Source organism: Oryctolagus cuniculus, chromosome X, assembly GCF_051225735.1.
Source record: "Oryctolagus cuniculus isolate XC-2025 breed Fujian yellow rabbit chromosome X, ASM5122573v1, whole genome shotgun sequence".
Classification (NCBI taxonomy): Eukaryota; Metazoa; Chordata; class Mammalia; order Lagomorpha; family Leporidae; genus Oryctolagus; species Oryctolagus cuniculus.
The window spans coordinates 17,399,407-17,420,470 of NC_142888.1; the positions used below are offsets into that span (position 1 = coordinate 17,399,407).

Consider the following 21,064-nt stretch of genomic DNA (forward strand, 5'->3'; position numbering starts at 1 on the left):
GGACTAGAAAGTGCTCCGTCACTTGCCCAGGGTTCCCTAGTCAAGGAGCAGAAAAACACCACTGGCCAAGTCTTTCTGTCCCCAGGCAGCAGCCCTTCTCTGGCACAGCCACGGGACAAAACACAAAAGCTCATTCGAAGTGGGACTTCAGACTCGCGCTTCCGGCTCAAGGGCTCCCATTACTCCCCCACTGGAACAGAGAGCCTGTGGACTTCTTTAACCTTGACGAGGATCTGACTGGAAAATGAATTTTCCCAGAAGCAAGCAGGGTCTAATCTCCCCCTGTTCCACTGATTTCTAGACTCCAGAATCTCCTTCTGTTTCTAAGGTTCAGCTCCATCCAAACCACCCTGACGTAGGAAAAGCCATGAGCACTCTGAAGTGGATAGCGGTAGAAGAGAAAGTGGACACTCGCACTAAAGAGCCGAGGTGGCTTCAATTCTCAATCAAGAAGCCGGGTCCTGGACACTTACTTAAATATGGCCACAAACAGAATCATTTACTCAGTACTTTTTTTTTTTAATTTATTTGACAGGTAGAGTTAGAGACAGTGAGGGAGAGACAGAGAAAAAGGTCTTCCCTCCATTGGTTCACCCCCCAAATGGCCGCCATGGCTAGTGCAACGCCGATCCTAAGCTAGGAGCCAGGTGCTTCCTCCTGGTCTCCCATGGGGTGCAGGTGCCCAAGCACTTGGGCCATCCTCCACTGCCTTCCTGGGCCACAGCAGAGAGCTGGACTGAAAGAAGAGCAACTGAGACTAGAACCCGGTGCCCACATGGGATGCTGGCGCCACAGGCGGAGGATTAGCCAAGTGAGCCACGGTGCTGGCCCCACCTCTCAGTACCTTTAACTACCATTTAAATAATGATTTCTGGTTTACTTCTTACTTTTTACTGACACATAAAAATTCTACATTTTCTAGGGTACCATGTGGTACCTTGATACATGTATACATTGTGCAACGTTCAAATCAGGTTAAACTTACTTCCTCAAACATTTATCACTTTCTTATAGTAAAGACATTCAAAATCCTTTTTCCAGCATTAAAAACATATACATACATATATATATAGTATATTATCATTATTTGTTATTCTACTGTGTAGAACACCAAGACTCCTTTTTACTATCTAACTACAAGGGGTCTTCGAAAAGTACATGAATGGGGACCATCATTGTGACACAATGAGCTAAGCCACTCCTTGGGATGCCAGCATCCCATATCACAGTGCTGCTTTAAATCCTGGCTCCTGGCTTTGGCCTGGCTCAGCTGTGGCTGTTGCAATCATTTGGAGAATGAACCAGCAGATGGAAGGTCTCTCTCTTCCTCTGCCTTTCAAATAATAAAAAAAATAAATCTTTTTATAAAGTTCATGGAGGGGGTGGCATTGTACCATAGCAGGTAAAGCTGCCTGTGAAACCAGCATCCCACATGGGCACTGGTTCATGTCCCCGATGCTCCACTTCTAATCCAGCTCCCTGCTAGCCTGAGAGATGGGCCATGTATGTGGCCCCTGAAACCACATGGGAGACCTGGATGAAGCTTCCTGGCTTCGGCCTGGCCCAGCCCTAGCTGTTGTGGCCATCTGAAAGAACCAGCAGACAAACGATCTCTCCCTCTCTCTGTAACTCTGACTTTCAAATAAATAGATCTGCAAAAAGTATATAAAAGTTCATGGAAAATGGTCATTATGGAAAAACTGTGCATGGATATCAGATGATTTCAGACTTTTTGCACCAAATAGTTTATCTTTTTATTTAAATATTTATTTGAAAGGCATAGCTATAGAGGTGCAGAGGCAGAGAGAGAGATAGAGGGAGAGAGAGAGAGAGAGAGAGAGAGAGAAAGAAAAGTCTTCCATTCACTGGTTCACTCCCCAGATGGCCGCAATGGCCGAACCAGGAGCTTCCACTGAATCTCCCACACGGGTGCAGGGGCCCAAGGACTTGGGCCATCTTCTACTGCGTTCCCAGGCCATAAAAAAGAGCTAGAACGGAAGTAGAGCAGCCAGGACTCAAACCGGTGCCCACATGGGACACTGGCACTGCAGGCTGTGGGCTTTACTGGCTATGCCACAGCACAGGCCCCCATAATCTTATCTGTTAATTCCATTTTCCATAAACTTTTTGTAGTTCTTTATTTTAAATCATGAGAACCAGTTTTCATTTACAAAGCGTGGAATGGTTGCTTGTCCAATTTGATTTTATGACTACAAGCAGCTGATTTTTAAACTTCCTACATTTATTTCTGGCTTTCTGCCTTATAAAATACTAACCTAATTTTCCACAAAGCAAGTCACAATCTGTCAGTTACTCTACATAAAAAAACCACATCATTTCAATAATATGTAAGTGATGACATCAAAGAACAAAACAGTGCATTTATTATGCATCAATGTTTTAAAAAGGGCATATTGTAACATAGCTAGGCTTGTATATGGATACAACATCTATAGAAGGAAACAGAGAAACTATATTATTAATTGTTTCTGGGAAATGAAATTGAGTACTGGCTTTCTGAGTGGAAAACAGACTTTTTTAAAATTTATTTGAAAGGCAGAGAGAGAGAGAGAGAGAGAGGAGGGAGGGAAGAAAGGATGGAGGGAGGAAGGGAGGGAGAGGGAGAGAGGGAGGGAGGAGGGAGAGAGAGATATCTTTACTTCTCAAATGGCTCCAACACCAGGGGCTGGGCCATGTGGAAGCCAGGGGCCAGGAACACCATGTAGGTCTCCCACGTGGGTGGCAGGGAATCGAGTACTTTTTTTTTTAAGACTTATTTATTTATTTGAAAGAGTTACAGAAAGAGACAGAGAGAGGGAGGGAGAGAGGGAGAGAGACAACTTCCATCTGTTGGTTCACTCCCCAAATGGCCAGGAGCCAGGAGCTTCATCCAGCTCCCCCATGTGCATGGCAGGGCCCCAGCACTTGGGCCATCCTCCATTGCTGTCCCAGGTGCATTAGCAGGGACCTGGATCAGAAGCAGAGCAACCGGGACTGGAACCGGTGCCTGCCCGTATGGGATGCCAGCACTGCAGACGGCAGCTTAACCAGCTACGCCACAGCACCAGCTCTCAGACTCAAGTACTTGAGTCATCATCTGCTGCCTTTTCGGGAGCGCTGGCAGGAAGCAGGATCAGAAGTGGAGCAGCCAGGACAAGGGAACGGGACAAGGCATGCTGACGTCCCAAGTGTGGAGGTCACTGGGGCTCCGGATGGTATGGGAGTCGCTAGGGAAAATCCCCAGCAGGAAGGAAATCACTAGTGATGCCAAAGCCCCGGCCAGGGGCAACTGCCTCAGATAGGTGTCTCCCACAAGGCAATCCTTCAGCAGTTGTCAGCTTCCAGGTGACCCGCCTGCCTGCTGCCTCCACGCAGTATACTTTAGTAACTCTGACTCTGCTCACTCCTCTCTGGCTTCGACTCCTGGGAAGTTCTTCCCACTGCCCGGGACACCAGCCTCAAATCGGTGGCTTCCTGGGACACAGGCAGTGGCTCAAACTGCTGTGCCACAACACTCGCCCCAAGATTTACTTTACAGAGTGCTTTTTTACATTTATTTAAATCATGTGTACCTATTACTTTATTCTAAAATGTCTGTGAAATCCATCTTTTTTCCCAAATTTCTCTCTCTTTGACTGCTTTCAAAGTCTTAGCTTCATCCACTGTCTTCTGTACTACTGCTACAGGAATAAAGATGGAGAAGACAAAGTGATGGGCTCCAGTTACGACTTTGCAGGAAAGTAACAGTAGTAATGGCTCTCGTTTATTAGGTGCTTACTGTATGTTAACCACAAATATCCAAGATTTACCTCCCACTTTGATATCATCATTTCAATTCCATTTTACAAGTAAGGAAACCAAAGGCCAAAGTTTAAAACTCAATCCTTCGATCCTTATTATACCATTTCCCAAGTGTGATTGGGCAAAATCTTAACTTTCTTCAGTTTTCATTTCTTTTTTTAAACTTTTATTTATTTGATTGGCAGAGAGAGAGGCAGAGAGACATAGACAGCTCTCCCATTCACGAGTTCATTCCCCAAATGTCCACAAAAGCCAGGGCTAGGCCAGGCAGAAGCCAGGAGCCCAGAACTCAGTCCTGATATCCCACATGAGTGGCAAGTACTTGAGCCATCAGCTGCTGCCTCCCACATTGTGCCTTAGCTGAAATAAAGAGCTGAGCCAAGGCTCAAATCCAAGTAGGCTGACATGGGATGCAGGCATCTCAGTCATTAAGCCAAGTTCAGCAAACCCCCATCCGGCCCTGCCCCCTGCCTCTTCATTTTCAAATGGAACAACAACAGTACCTGCTCCCAGGGCTGTGGCAAGACTACATAAGATATTGTTATATACTAAAAGCTCCAAAGAAAGGATAAATTGTGCTTGTTCGGTAGAAGGCAGAGTAGTCTGCCTCCAGTACTTCATATTATAAAGTGCAATAAAAATGCAAGTAACATTTCATCATGTTGATGACTTTAAAATCTCTCTTCCTTTCCTCTTTTCCAATGTCGGGAGGATGTTTCCTCTTCAAAATGCCACTGTCACCTCCCAGGAAGAAAGCATAGCTTACGGGCTAAATTACCGGTTTAGGAGTTAAAAGTTCATTTAAATCCCAGCTATGCTATAGGAACAAATTACCTATTTTCTCTGAGCTTCCTCTGCACAATGTAGATAATAATGTACTTCACAGGGCTTTTGAGAGGATTAATGAGAGATGCATGCTTATAGTATGGAATAATTTATACATTTATGACCTGCCAAAAATAAATTTGTATAAGAAGATGAACTATAAGTAAATCCATAAATACATACATCAATAAAATTCAGATTTCTTTTGTATTGCCTCAATTTGCAATTGTTCAATGGTATCACCATTCTCTTTCATCCAATCTAGAAGACATCTTGCAACTCTTCCCTTTTCTTTAAAATCTGCCCAATCTATCACTACTTTCAGGCAATTCTCCTTGGGCAAGAAAATGTCAAGGTCATGCTCCCTGTTGTTTCTCCCGTTGTTTTCCTAAGACCCCCTTATCTCAATTAGCACAAAGCAAGTAATCTTCTCCCTTCCCAATCCACCTTAAATCATTCCATCAAATTCCTATTCCTACATTCAGAACAGTCAATGTTTTCCCATTGCCCATCAAATGCAGTTTAAATTTCTGTAAGTCACTTTTTAAAAACATTCTTTATTTTTATTTATTTCAAAGGCAAAATGACAGAAAAAGAGGGAAATACCAAGAGAGAGGAAAGGGAGATAAGGAGAGAGAATCGACCTTTCATCTATTGGTTCACTCCCCAAATGCCCACAACAGCCAGAGTTAGGCCAGGATAAAGTCAGAGGCTTGGAACTCCATTTGGATCTTCCATGGGGGTGGCAGAGAGCCAAGTACTGGACCCATCATCCGCTGACTCCTAAGTTCATTAGCAGAAAGCTGGTTGGAAGCAGAGGTGGGACTAGGTTCCAGGCACTCTGATGCAGGTGTCCCAAGAGGCTGCTCAACTGACTGTGCCACAACACCCATCCCAAGTCACTTAATTTACCCCAGCAGCAATGGATCGGGTTTTGCTTCAACAATCTGAAGCAGGGGCCGGCACTGTGGCACAGCCGATAAAGCCATGGCCTGCAGTGCTGGCATCCCATATAGCTCTCTGCTATGGCCTGGGAAAGCAGCAGAGCACTGCCCAAGTCCTTGGACCCCTGCACCAGCATGGGAGAGCTGGGGGAACCTCCTGGCTCCTGGCTCCTGCCTTCAGATTGGCCCAGCTCCGGCCGTGGTGGCCATCTGGGGAGTGAACCAGTAGATAGAAGACTTCTCTCTCTCTCTCTCTCTCTCTGCCCCTCTGTAACTCTGTGCCTTTCAAATAAATAAATCTTTTTTAAAAATCTGAAGTAGATTCTCATAGAAAAATAGTTATAATGACTTAAAAATAAGCCAGTCTTCTCTCAGTTACACCTTTGCTTGTGCTAGTACACCATCTGCAATATCCTGGCCTTACATTTTACTTTAACTATTACACAACTCCTTCCTATAAAGTTACTTTCTTCTATTCTCCAAACAACTTTTCCTAAGGACTCTGATCAACACTGCTCCTGCTACCCATAGAAGATACCATACATTTATCTCCATGGTTCCAGAGGAAGCAAGCAACCTTCCTCCTCCATTCACAGTGTTCTAGATAAACTGCCTAACAAATGTGAAGCAACTGGAGTTAGTATAGAGAATAATAAAATCTAAGCTAATGGGTGAGTAATAGGTCCACTGAGGATGGATAAAAGGATTAGGCTTGCTTAGTTTAAGAGAAGAGAAAGCTAAGTCATCAGAAACTATTGATGCAATCAGGAGTCTTGTAACCAAGAGTCCTTCAACACAGGAAAAACTTGCACTATATCAGAAAAACTGTGCAAGCAGTCTGTTTGGTTAAATTCGTTTTGCTTTCACATTACTCTGAAAAGGAAAAACCCCCAACAAACACTTAAAAGAAAATGTTCCATGGTGACTAGTCATCAAAGACATGCAAATAATAACAATTGGATGGTTTTATTTTCCCTATTACAATAGCAAAAGTAAAACTACTACTCCATGCTGGCATGGGCACTTTCATATATATTAAGAGTGTAATGGGTACAACCTTTTGAGAGCGCTTCGGGCAATATATACCAAGAAACTTAAAAACATTCATCTGCTTTGCCTCAAGGACTTCACTTCTATGAATCAAACATGGAAAAGCTTCATGCACAAAAATGTTCCTCAGGTCTTACTTAGTGTGGTGAAAAAACTGGAAACAATTGTGGAAATAATTATCAGCTCCATATTCTTTAATTGCATCTTGGCCAGAAAATGTAACCGAAAGAAGCTACAAGCCTTAACAGACAGTGTAAGACCCTTGAAAAGAAAATGCTAACCACAGACACAAATGTTTTAAGATGAACTCTGGTAGCCATTCTGTCTCTCCAGAGAGTTAAGGTGAGGGTAATGAATATTTGCACAGCAGTTATTATAAAAATGAAAACTTATACCCCTTCATCACAAAGTTTAATTTCTGACTCAACGTGTTTGCTAAGAAGGGCAAAAGTTTCCCTGTAATATTGAAACTTGCCAAGGGTAGTTGTCTTGTCGCATTGAGACCATAAATAGAGGAAATGTTAAGTTTATGGTAGGAAACTGTTCACCTAAATTCATCAACTGCATTTACTGCAGGGTGAGCACCCCGCATCGATCTGCTGCGAACGGCCTGCCTATTTTCGTCCAGAGTGCCTTTACCCTGCGACGTCACTTGCACGCACGTAGGGAGCTGGCTGGGCAGATCGGCATCAGAACACCTCACGACAACTAGGTCAAAATGCCCAAGAAAATCAACTGGACGCAATCCTCTAAAAAGCAAATGGTACTTACTACTGGGTTCCGAGATGGGAGGTGATTTTCATTTGCTTTTTACACTTCACTTCATCTTTTTAAAATTTGGGGAATGACTATATACCAGAGTACCTCATAAAGTTTATGAAAAATTGAGAAAGAGGAGTTTATTTTGGCACCAAGAAATTTTGAAATGTGCACAGCTATTTCACAATACGTATTTTCCATGAACTTTTTAAAGACTCCTCATATATCATCAGAAAGCCAGTTTTTCCATAACGTTTTTAGCCTGTTACCCTAAAGCTTATGATTCATAATGCTTGCACACTCTTTAATGTTCACTGAAACCAAGAACTTATGAACAGATAAGCTGATGAACAGATGGGGCTACCAGCACATCAGCATGTCCTTTCTTTGTCATTTAAATTCCAAATCCATACAGACACCTTTTGAAAGGTTCTTCTCTCTCTGTAAGAATAAATTAGTTATTTCTTTTAGGACAAAATTAACTCCAGAATAGCAGTTCGCTGAGGTTTCTTAGATAACAAATTGTCAATAAAACCTACCACTTAGTTCATACTCCCTATTTATATTAGCATGAGGTTTTTTAATCCTGTACTTTCTGGAGAGAACTCCATCTTTCCAGAGAGTTCCATGTTGCCAGTTTAATAATCTGTCGTAGGAAAACATCATCTACACTCCTCTGTCTTCCTGAATGGTAACGTGTCTACTTCCTCAGCGAAATCGTTCTCCCTTGTTCTATTGTGCTTCCCTTGATGAATACTTATTTATTCAGAGGCTACCACGTGCTGGGCTCTGGTGACAAAGAGGAGGAAGACAGTTTCTGCTTTAAGGAAGCTCATTATTTAGTCCTGAGCATAAACAACTCAAGCATGATCAACTACACCGGAGTTCATCCTTAGTGTTTTGACTGCACAGATTATTTTTTTATTGCTACCTCCTCTTGCCTTTTTTTTTTTTTTTTGGTCAGTTTCCTTAGAGCCCAGGATACCCTACCAGTGTCTTATCTAAGCCACTTCAAACTCAGAAAGTCCTGGAAAAGTTTTTTTTAGGCTTTTTATATGTCTCATTCCCTGTATATTGGCACAGACAGTTGGTGGCATCACCATCTTTCTTTTTTTCCTTTAAGATTTATTTATTTGAAAGAGCAACAGAGACAGAGGAGAGAGGGAGGGAGGGAGGGAGAGGGGGAGAGAGGGAGGGAGAAGGGGGTGATACGTGGAGAGAAGTGGAGAGAGGGGGAGAGAGGGAGAGAGAGGGAGAGAGAGGGAGAGAGAGGGAGAGAGAGGGAGAGAGAGGGAGAGAGAGGGAGAGAGAGGGAGGGAGAGAATCATTCTTCCATCTGCCAGTTCACTCCCCCGAATGCCTGCAATAATCAGGATTCCTCTAGGCCAAAGCCAGGAGCTTCATCTGAACCCTTCCACGTGGGTGGCAGGGGCCCCAGCACTTGGGCCATCAACCACTGTCTTCCCAGCACAGTAGCAGGAAGCTGGATCGGGAGCAGAGTAGCCAGGAGTTGATGACATGGGATGCCAGGCATCACAGGCAGCAGCCTAACCCACCACACCAAAATGCCAGCTCTCCATCATGGTCCGTGAGGTCTCCTGTACTTGAGTCACTTACTTGTTGGTTCTCAGACCCATTCTCTGTCCTTTGCATACTCTACTCTTCATCACACAGCATCTTTCTGTGCCCTTACCAATTGGCTTCCACATGAGCTTGGCCAGGAGTAGAGGGCAGGAAGAGAGGAGCCGCCAGGCTGTTTCTCCCTTTCTCATTCTGCCTCCAGCAAAAAGGTCTGGCAGTAGCTGTGTCTCCTTCCTGGCTCTTGCTCCCTCCCATCAACAATCCCCTCAGGGATCCCAGCGGGCCACAGGCTCCAGCTCCAGCGGGGCAGTCCTGCATCTGGGGCTCTGCTACTGTCCCTGCAGCGCTGAGACAACAGAGGCTATATGCAGTCCGTGTGGCTTCACAAGTTACCAGTCTCCTGCATTAACTTCCCTCTGAAATAACTGGAATGGTTTATACCTTCTGACTAGATCCTGCTCAACAACATGTTGCAAGTCAAAAACCTTTGCATAACAACCCTCAACAAATCATTTAAGGCTTTCTATGGTCTCAGCCCTCCCTGCCCTCTACGGTAACAGTACCACGGTCACGTATTCGGTGTTTATACTATTTGTCAGGCATTTTTTTTAAAGCATGTTGCACTGTTTCGCAGGCTTTTTCCATTCTCTCCACATAACAATTTTTAGGCAACTTTATCTACCAATGTCCTTTTATGACAGATGAGAGTACTTCAAAAAGTTCATGGAAAGTGGAATTAAAAGACTTGGGGGCAATAAAAATTTTGAAATCCATGCATACTTTTCTCATAACATGCACTTTCCATGAGCTTTTTAAAGGCCTCTCGTATGCCTGGATTTCAAAACAAATTTCCCACCAAAATAAACTTATCTGTTAATTTCAGTATTCCACAAAATTCTGGAAGCTTCCTCCTAAAAATGGAGTGTGTCATGCAACTTGTACAGTAACTTTTCATTGCCATGACATCAAAACACGTGATCAAAGGGTTTATCTCATAGAACAGGGTACTGAGCTGGTCAAGTACTGCTGATCTTTCGTGGTGAGCTATGCATATTATGAGTATATACTTGGCAGTTTCCACAGGACCACCCAAAAATCGATGACGTACGGCATATTAAAAATAACAAGAGGACAACATCATGGCACAGCGGTTGAAGCCTCCACTTATGATTCCAGCATCCCATATCAGAGTATCAGTCTGAGTCCTGGCTGCTCAGCTTCCAATGTAGCTTCCTGCTAACACACCAGAGACACCAGCAGAAGACGGCCCAAGTCCATGGGCCCCTGCACCCATGTGGGAGACCTGGATGGAGCTCCAGCTCCTGGCTTCAGCCTTGCCCAGCCCTGGTTGTTGTAGCCATTTGGAGTGTGAACCAGCAGATGGAAGACCTCTCACTGTCACTGTGCCTTTCAAAAGCTCTTTTACCAACAACTGTCCTCCACTACTTTGAGAAACACTGCTGTAAAAGGACGGTCTCAGGAGGGTAGACATTTGGCTGAGCAGTTAAGAGAACCACACTGCACATCAGAGCGCGAGTCTCCACTCCACCAGGTTCCAGCTTCCTGCCACTGCATACTCCAGGAGGCAGCGGGTGATGGCTCAAAGTACTTGGGTCCCTGCCACCCATGTGGGAGACTGAGATGGAGTTCTAGGCTCCTGGCTCCAGCCTTAGCTGTTGTTAGCTTCTGGAGAAGCAATCAGTATTTGGAAGATCTCTCTGTCTGTCTCTGTTGTTCTGCCTTTCATATACATAAATAAAAATTAAATAAGAAACTTAAAAGCAATAAATATGTCAGCCTTTTTGCATGACCAGAAAGCAAAATATAAAACTGATCACTTTCTCACCAAAATTACTATTTGATAGAAAGTATGGATGGAATTTATAGATCTATAGGTTGTATGCACGCACATAGACTTATATATAACATTTGTCCCAGTTACATAAGTTTCAATCCATGAGGGGGCACAAGGACTTCCCTGGAGTTATGCAAGTAATCAAGACTTTGCAGAATGGCGAATTCTGAAACACTGTCACAGAATATCACCAACTCATAAATAAGCTAATGATTCATCCACTGTGTCGTAATAGAGTCTTTCGGAATATTTTTAGGTCATTTTATTACTACCGTAGAGGGTACGGACTTGAAAAACTCACTATCTATTTTATGTGAGTGTTCTGAGCGCTCTGAATCTCTTTCCAGCAAAATTGCAGTTCCCAAGAGACATACAGAGGTAATCAGACTTGTGTGCTTAAAAAAGAAATATTGGAAATGTCTGAATAAGAGCAGACACATTTTTAGATGGCTTTTCTCCGTGTGCAAAAATCAGCTTCTGCAGACCCAGCTACATAAAATTGTACACATCTAGCACTTCTGTCACTGCTGCAGGTGTAACCTTAGCATTCCTATGATTTGGATCAAGTAAACTGTAATTTGGCAGCTCGTTTAAATTGGAAACCAGTAAAAAATCTGCGAGACAATTCTTTTTGAGTTTCTTTCTGAAATAAGCTTTGGGAGAGACACTTCAGAAATAGTTGCTTATTTATGTTCTTCAACTAGAATCTTCAAATCAAGTTATTTGAACAAGAAAAAAATAATAGAATATTTCATTAAAATGCCATAAATCTCTGACTTGGAAATTACAATTCTATTTTACAAATGGAGAAATCAATTGATTCTAATGAAAGCTAAGAGATTCTTTTTTTTTTTTTTCATGAGTAGGACCGTAGAAGGCAGAACATCTATAGCAGCCTTAATGTCTTACGTATTCTATTTTGTATATCTGAGTAAATCTGCTGTGCTAAATTTGCCAGACATGGAATAAAGAATGTCGTTTTGGGATCCCACAGCTTAGTTATACTGATAAAGTAGTTTCATAACTCATGCTAAGCGTAATGGGTATTCCTTTGAGAACAGTGAACTGGGAGTCATAAAAACGTGTGTTCTGGTCTTGGGTTCCTTATCTTCTACTACTCATATGTCAGTATAAATAAGTCAAATCAAGCCTTGAATCTCAGCCTATTGAAGTGCAGACGGAGAGATGGAAACGGTTGTTTCATGCACTGATTTAGTTATTTTATTTCCCAAATCAAAAACAGGAAGTACACTCATGGGGAAGACAGAACAGAGGATGTGAAACTGAAATTTATCTAAAATCCACGTCATATGCCAGCTCACTTACAGCTGTGTAAGGGTTAAGCACAGGTTATTTCTGAAAACTTGCACTCTGTGAATCGCTACACAAATGAAAGTACAACTGATATCGTTATGATCACCCTATCATTCATCCCTCCATTCCAGCGGTGACAGAGCGGAATTATGGTTAAGCAGATAGAATTCACACAAATACGCCACACTTTAGCCAAGGGTAAGATCAAAAACACACTTTTAGAGATGGAATGATCACTGCCCAAGGTAATATATCAGAAAAAAACTAAGAGCCAAGAGAAAGCAAGGGACTAGTCCAAGGTCATATCTAAGCTGGGAGGTGAATCGAAGCATGCTCTCCAGTTCAAGGTATTATGGCAGTCGAAGATCAAAAGGCAGAGGTTTTAACACTTACCAATGCTCAAGGAACTAGAGGCAACAGCCCAGCAAAACTAAATATTGAGTAGCTTAGTGGAGAACGGTTTCCTTTACAAAATATGCTGAGGGAAGCTTTAGGACAGCTTCCTAATGCAAAAGGAATTCATAGTCATTCAGAATCCTGCCGTTTCTAATCTAAGAGCATCCTCAGGAGGGAACACTTAATGGAATGCAGAAAACCTATCAAAAGAGGAGGAGAATGAGCAAACACCTACACTACTCCTTCCTCTTGGGCAAACAGGAAAGAGGTACAAGGATTTCCGTAGCAGTGTTCTTAGCTGCATTTTTTTTTTAAATTAATGTTACTCATCTATCTGGAAGCTCTTAGACTCCTGACTTAACCAGTAACTCTCAACTCTGACTGCGAAAGAATCACACCAATCTCAAACCATCAGACCCTAAAACCAAGCTCTCATTTTTAATATTTTGAAACTCTTTGTAGGCAACAAACAGGAGGCTAATGGTCGCATGCAGATGGACTGCTTTCAAATCACAAGGGTTTTCAAGGACACTTTTCCTAAGAATTTCTACAATGCACATAGATCCATTTATGAAAATTGAGAGCTTTTATATCACTCAAGTCAGCATCATGCTGGATAGTGGGTTCCAAAACCCAGGCAAGAGCAAAGGAGCAGAATGAATATCCTAGAGAAAAAAAAAATGGTGATTTAAGGGCTTCAGTGGGGGGTGTACATTTGGCACAGCGGTAAAGACACTGCCTGAGATGCCCACCCCCCACAGAGTGCCCGAGTCCTAGTCTCCTGGCTTCAGCTTGGTCCAGCCTGGGCTACTGAGGACATTTGGAGCTTGAGCCTGAAGGTGGGATGGTACTTGCTCTCTCTCTCTCTGCCTTTCAAATAAATAATTTTTTAAAAAAAAAAGTTTTCAATGAAGGACAAGGAAATCAGAATAAGTAATACCAGAATGTACAGTACACCTGGATATTCCTTGCGAGACAGAGAAACACTCCCATTTGCTGGTTCACTCTCGAAAGGCCCGCAATGGCTGGCCCAGGCTGGGCCAGAAGCCAGGAAATCAATCCAGATCTCCCACGGGGGTGGGGCTCAAGCACCTGACCACCACTGCTTCCCAGGGTCTGAACGGGCTAGAAGCTAGAGCCAAAAGCACTGTGTGTGGGGCCCACAGCCATTCCAATTCACCTGCTAATTGCTAGGCCAAACACTTACCACCGTGCATCCGGGTTTTAAGGAAGTGTTCAAAATAGTCAGTTAACTTTCGGAAGCTTAGTGATTCTCTCTTCACATTATCCTATCCATCCTATCTTTCCCTCTGTCTCCTTCAGAAACTGCTATTCCTGCACTGTATTGATGGCATAACTAATGTAAAAACTTATAGTTTAGAGTGACACTCTCAGGGCACCACATAAAGATTTTATTGTATTGATAATGAATACACTCCCTGTAAGACAAAGAACTACTTTTTAAAAGTACTTTTAAGCAGCCCATTTTACATGGCGGGGAGGGGTTAATGTTTAATTAAAATTTTAGTGATGAACTTACTGATCTACACATAAATTGTGAGACAAGGACAGATGTTTAGCCACATAACTGCACTTCACATAAATCAATATTATATTAGTATTTCAAAATGAATTCCAGAGTGTATTACGATCTAACATCTACGGATTTTGTAAATGCCTGTTAGAGCTTTAAAAGAGCTTCAGGTTTTAAATTACCAGGATAACCTACTGGAACAAGAGTCTTTCCTTCACATCTGTAAAAATCCTAACAGAAGGCGCAATCCACCTCACGAATCAAGCCTATAAGTACTTCGAAGGGACCATGAAGAATGTACCCTCTCAGTAACAAATGGATGGCCCAGGCGAGTCTGGCGGGAAACATCCCACGAGCTTCTCTCTGCTAGCAGCTTGCCTGGGTCAGGCTCCAAGATGTGGATGCATGGCATGATCTTTTCCTATTGCCTGTTTCCTCAGAATGGGCATTTTTTTAAAATGTTTATTTTTATTTGAAAGGCAGAACAACAGAGAAAGAGATAGAGATAGAGAGATCGTCCATCTACTGGTTCACTCCCCCAGAGCCCACAACAGCAGGTGTTGGGCCAGGCTGAAGCCAGGACCTGGAAGTCCGTCCTGGTCTCCCCCATGGGTGACACGAATCCAGCTACCCAGGTCATCATCTGCTGTCTCCCACAGTGCACGTGAACAGGAAGCTGGGTCAGAGGCAAAGCAAGACTTGAATCCAAGCACTCTGATGTGGTAGTTCAACCCTGTGCACCCCAACACCCCCTCTAGAATGGGCATTTTTAAAAATAGGAATGATTAAACGTTTAGAAATCCATTCGTCTGCGGGGTCAGCCTAAACATACCTCTTGGAAAATTATAATCACAGCCAAGTTTTGGATACAATCTGCCCCACCCTCAGCCCAAAGTAAGAGAAAAACAAAATTCTTACATACTTTTGTCCATTACTCTCATTGTAAAGATATAAATAGTAGATATGAGAAACTTTTTTTCTATATATATCCCACTTACCCCACAACCATTCTTTGACTACTGGGGGTAGTTACAGAATAATGCTGCAAGAAAATTATTTTTAAGTTGTTCTTAGTGATGAATTCTTCACGAAAACCTAAGACAAGGCTTTTGCCAAGTCATTAATGTCATGCACAAAATTTTTTGGAGACTCAAATCCCTAATGACTGTCAGGTCAACACTGTGAACATTTCAATTCTTTCTTTACCCAGTCTTATTTTGTTTATGTGTGAGCCCAACAGTACTTTCATCATAATTCAGAATTTTCTCACAGGCACCCAGCCCAAAAATAAAGACAAAACACCAATATTTCAAACATTTCATGAAAGTCCTCTCTAAAAAGCCATCTGAGATCTTTTGAGAATACAAAATTAATTTCAGCTGGTGCTGTGGCACAGCAAGTAAAGCCGCCGCCTGCAGTGCCAGCATCCCATATGGGTGTCAGTTCGAGCCCCGGCTGCTCCACTTGCGATCCAGCTCTCTGCTATGGCCTGGGAAATCAGCAGAAGTTGGCCCAAGTCCTTGGGCCCCTGTACCCACATGGAAGACCTGGATGAGGCTCCTGGTTCCTGGCTTCAGATTGGCCCAGCTCTAGCCATTGTAGCCATTTGAGGAATGAACCAGTGGATGCAAGATCTGTCTCTAACTCTGTCTTTCAAATAAGTATTTTTTTTTTAAAAAAAATTAGTACTCTCCTCTGTAGCACTAAAATTTTTCAGAGGTTTGCTTTCTTCTGTGACTGAACACATTTTGAGACCAAAAATTCATGAAATGATCTTCTTGTGTTTAAAGTTACTTGTCAAAGTCCATGAAAATCAGGATGTTCAAACATAAATTCCTTCCCTATATGCATGTGGGCTGTCAGTGTACACAGCTAGCCATGCCTTCTGTCATGGATTCTCATTGGTTAACGGCAGCTACTGGGACACTTCAGAATGGGTTGAGGGTGCTCTGGTTTGAATATTAGTTTGGATGCTGATGGTGCCCAAAGCCCCGGATCTTTCATGGTTCTGAGCAATGCAGATGCTGCTACCACCCAGCATGCAGGTTGGTTGCTGACACGTCACTTGTACAGCACGTTAACAGTAGGCCCTCAATAAATGTGTTATGTTAGTTCGTGAATAACCACTTAGGTAACAGCCTAAGCAGCATGTGATTGTACGAAAGTACCAGAAATATTAGTCCAAAAAATTAGAAAGTAAATTTCAACAGCTAGTTCATTTGTAAGATATTTATTATGAGACTAGCAAGAAACAGAAGTCCAAAGGGGACTGGAATTGATCACACATTTATGACAGCTGTATTCATTATATGCAAATTATACCTTTGCTTTAATAAAATATTAAGATTGTAATATATGAGCATTAAAATCCTCTGTGACTATAAAATACTCTATCTTTCAAATTCAAGTCATTTGTCCCGAGTCACAAGCCAGGCCAGATTACCAGCTTTGACTTCACCATCACATCCAAACTACGAAGAAACCTTTAGAGATATGACTGTAAATGTAATTGCTATTGAAGATGCAAACACCTATTCATTGATAGTCCATAATTAGCTTTTTTATCAATCATGTTTACAATCTTTCACTGTAGAATAATTAAAAGTGCCTGGTTAGAGAATACAATGAAGTGAAAATATGGCAGTGGAAGGCTTTTGAAAAAAAGTAGGTTATAAAACAATGTAAAATGTCTATCTGCAGAAGAAATGTCTAAGGAAATATACTAGATTTTTAACCTTTATTTAACTCCAAGAGGGGTAGTGAATTATATTTGCTTTTTCTCCTCTTTTGTTAGCCTGTTTATACCTTTAACTTAAAAATTAGAACAAATGCTAATATCAATATATTTTTATTATATAGTGATATAATTATACTGATAAATGTACTATAAAGTAATAATTACTTTATTGAAATTTTTTTGTTTCTTTGAAAGGGACAAACACAGAGAGACCTTCCATCCACTTGTTCATTCCTCAAATGCCAGCAACTACTTTCGACTGAAGCTGGGACCAGGAACTCAACCCAGGTCTCCCATGTGGGTGGCAGGTACCACCAAAGTACTTGAACCATCACCAGATCCCTCCTAGGATGCGCATCAGCAGGAACCAGAATATGAAGCAGAGCTGGGACTTGAACCCCAGCACTCTGACATGGAATGTGGGCATTCCAAGCTGCTTCTTAACCATTGTGCCAAACTCCTGTCCACAATTATTTCTAAATAAAATTAAAATATTACAACTAAAAACAACTGTAACTGGAGTGGGAAAAAGTTAAGAGTAAATCACAGGTAATAATCAGGATGGTGGGGGCTGGCACTGTGGTTTAGTGGGTAGAGCCACTGCCTGCAGTGCCAGCATCCCGTATGGGCGCTGGGTTTGAGTCCTGACTGCTCCTCTTCTGATCCAGCTCTCTGCTATGGCCTGGGAAAACAGAAGAAGATGGCCCAAGTCCTTGGGCCCCTGCACCCTCATGGGAGACCCAGAGGAAGCTCCTGGCTCCTGGTTTTGGATCGGCGCAGCTCCGGCTGTTGCGGCCATCTGGGGAGTGAACCAGCAGATGGAAGACCTCTCTCTGCCTCTGTCTCTCTGCCTCTCTGTAACTCTGCCTTTCAAATAAATAAATAAGTCTTTTAAAATAATCATCATCATCATCATCATCATCATCAGGGTGTTCACAAACAAGTGGAAACCAGCTCTTTAATGAGATTCTAGTTTTTCCTGAACAATCAGAGGTCCTGAAGGTCCCAGGCTAGGAAGACCAGCTTGGCCAGCACCACTGTTTGCAGCTTCGAATGAAGCCCTTTACCCACTCATTTGCCAAAATGCAAGCATTCATTTCTCACCTGTGGTCCGGCATTATAAGCTGAAAACACTCTGCAGGCACTGAAAATGTAGCACCTGAAGATTAGCTGATCGCAAATTCCCTTAAATTTACTTAAATTTGTAAAAATTTACACACTCAACTACTGGAGGGACATGACCTAATGACTTAAAATGTATGGGATGTATGGAGGTAGCAGAACTATAAGTGACTCTTTTTTATGCTTTTTATTTGTATATTTTAGACTTCTTAGCAGAAGTTTTTATCATTTATAATTAGAAAAACAGTTTAACAAAACAATTTTTTGGCTAATAGCTCTTCCCCTATTCCTTGCTGTCTCAATAGGTACAATTCATTAACCAGCGGAAACCTGTGACAGAAACACACCCCACATATGTCTACACGTACAGAATTTATGGTTAAGCACTGATTCCAATGGGCTTTATCATGCAATTTTAAGTCCAAAGATTTCACCTCACGCATTTTAATCTGCAAATTTGTCCATCCACAAACATGTGTAAAGCAGAAAAGACTAACTTTGAGTTACAATTTTTTTTAAACAAAAAAGTAGCCGCACTGGAAGAAAATTCATTTCTGAATATTCCCTACAGACCTAAAATGACAGAATAGACCATCGTTGTCCAGTGTGAAAAAGATCCATGTTTTCTCCCTTATTTGTATACCGTGTGCCTGTTCAAAAAGTTCCAAGTTACGAGGGGGAAAAAAAATAAAATAAACACCTGTCAAGGTCTCACAGAAACACAAAACAAGCCACGGTAAATGTTCATACTCATGACCTCAGGAATTGTGAGTCCCGGATAGACAGCCAAAGATTCCTTTACACGACATCTGTGGTTTGGCCATAGCGCTGTCTTGCTTTCACACGGAAGAAATCAATAAGAATCACTTGAAATAGTTTTTGTTCTTCATGGGAAAAAATGTTGTAAATTACAAGTGTTTTTCCATTCGTTCTGGCAGTAAAAGAAACTACAAAGACCTATAGGACGTCGCAGATGTGTTTGGCTTCTCAGGAATCAATGAAACTCTAAGTGTCTGGACAAAAAGCATGCTGATTGTCCATTTTGAGAATCAAGGTGCCACTGCCCTAGGCTGGTGATATACATTTCTACAACAAATGACTGGCATACCACAAACTACGTCACTCTGAAAGGCACCCATCGCTTAACCTGGAAGAAACACAGCCGTGTCCTTACCTAAAGACTGGTAGAGCTCGGTCATTTTGGGATGGTCCCAGCAAGTTGTCTGGGTCTCATGGCTGAAACACAGAACATAAGGAGAGACTTTAGAATTTACAACGTGTAGTAGAGAAAAGGCACACCGACAATGACGACGGGTTTGCTTTGGAATCACTCGGCGTGTGTACTTCCAAGGTCTCCATAGTACACTGAACAATGTTTAGCTTGCAGGCAGAAAGCCCACCCTCCCCTCCCCAACCCCACCCCTGCCCCAGCTTCACTTTCAAAGGGAAAAGCAGCATGAGCATGAGCCGGCTCCAGAATGTGTTTCCTTTTTGCACCCACAAGTCCGACTGTACTTCTCCTATGATAAAATTGACCTTGTTACGCAATCAATAACCGAAGACCAGGACTGATTCAGCCATCTGATATGGAAAATACAGAAAGCATCCTGGTAATTGTCATTTGACTGTCAAAGAGACACCGGTGGTTGAATAGATACACATCACTTCACTTCGCATTTGCTTTCCCTGCCCTTGACACTTTCCTATTACTCCTTCGACGTATCCAGACCCCACAGCCTTGATACCTGGACTTCCTTTCGTCTTCCACAGTGCCGGACGAACACACCGACCTTCTTCCCATTACTCATCACTCTGAGGCCTTTTACGCTCCGACCGCCACACACCACTACACCCCTGTTCTGTTGACTTGGGCCTGAATAGCACTCACAGTTCTCTTCTACTTCTTGAACTGTGGTTGCCTGCTATCAGGTCAGGAAAAGAACAAAACACCTTTGTTCCTCACTCAGTTTCCATGAATAAACCTGGGAGAGATAACTACATCTACTTTTCCTTACTGTGGTCCATCTATATATATCAACCACAGCATCATATTCTGGGGATTCCATGAAGGGCTTTGAAAAAGTGAAAGGGCAGCTTTGAACCGTATTTTGGTACTCATACGTAGGGCTTATTTGTCATCTTTGTGGAGGAAGGGTAGAGAGGAAGAGAAGAGAAAGAGTTCAAATTTGGGCACTTGAAGAGGAGTCTGGAGAAGCAACGATGCCCAGTGGCTTCTGCACAGGTTATGAATTTCAGGGCTCTGCACCCTACCAGCCGTGATATTTAGGGCAAGCCAGCTCACCCAGTGGAGTTAAAGGAAGTGGTAGGGAAGTGATCAGTACCTTTTGGTACTTAATATGCAGTTATTTTTGTTATCGTGTGACCCCCCAAAGCACCGTCCGTTAAAAGCCAACCTTGTCTTAGTTGATTACAATATCGATGTAGCTCCAACTGCTGGAATTCAGTCCAGCCTAAGGAAGAGCCTTCCTAAAGAGCCACATCAACACTCAATGTGCATTACCTCCGTCTGGAAACGTAAGTAAAAAGAAACACTTCAAGTGGTTTGATCAGTCCAAAAGAATCATAATCTCGCAAAGACATATGGAAATTACCCCAAAAGTACAAGTTCACCGGCCGTTCAGTGCTTGAACCATGAAGGCTACTAAAATCAACTTGGGAAAAAAGTCCACTTGTGAAGGACTGCTTCAGTCTCCGCCAAATATGTTGATTTCTGATTTTCTTCTCCACGGACACAATCGGCATTTGAGGAGTGCGAGAGGGGCTTATCAATCGAGGGAACGGACCAGAGCAACATCCAAGTGTTAAGGACTTGTAGGCAACCCCATGGCCAAGTTGGTTTATAATCTGGAGAAGGGGTAGGCGGGACTGGTACTTTATATGCACAGCACAAGGAGGCTGCAGCTTGCAGCTTCATGGAAAAAGTGTTGCTTGTTCTCGGCATTTTTTAGCTCGGAAAGCGATTGTGTACCAATTCCGTACACAAGTGCGGAGCAAAGAGAGGTTACTTTCTACTGAGACCACCCTGCATTCAGGCGTCGCCCAAGCCCAGAGGTCATCCAGATGTGCGCACCAGGGACAAAGAGGAGAGCAGAGGACATGCGCCCACTAGGCACACTGCGTAATAA

At 42.7% G+C, this 21,064-nt stretch overlaps 1 protein-coding gene across 16 annotated transcripts in view; it reads right to left on the minus strand.

The window, feature by feature from the left end:
• Positions 1-21,064, minus strand: part of DMD (dystrophin) — a 2,249,390-nt gene that overhangs the window by 125,618 nt on the left and 2,102,708 nt on the right. For all 16 annotated transcript variants that reach the window (XM_070067426.2, XM_051827673.3, XM_070067427.2 and 13 more), the window contains one exon: positions 19,093-19,154. In XM_070067426.2, the coding sequence (XP_069923527.2) occupies positions 19,093-19,154 (62 nt within the window). The remainder of the gene's footprint in view (positions 1-19,092; positions 19,155-21,064) is intronic.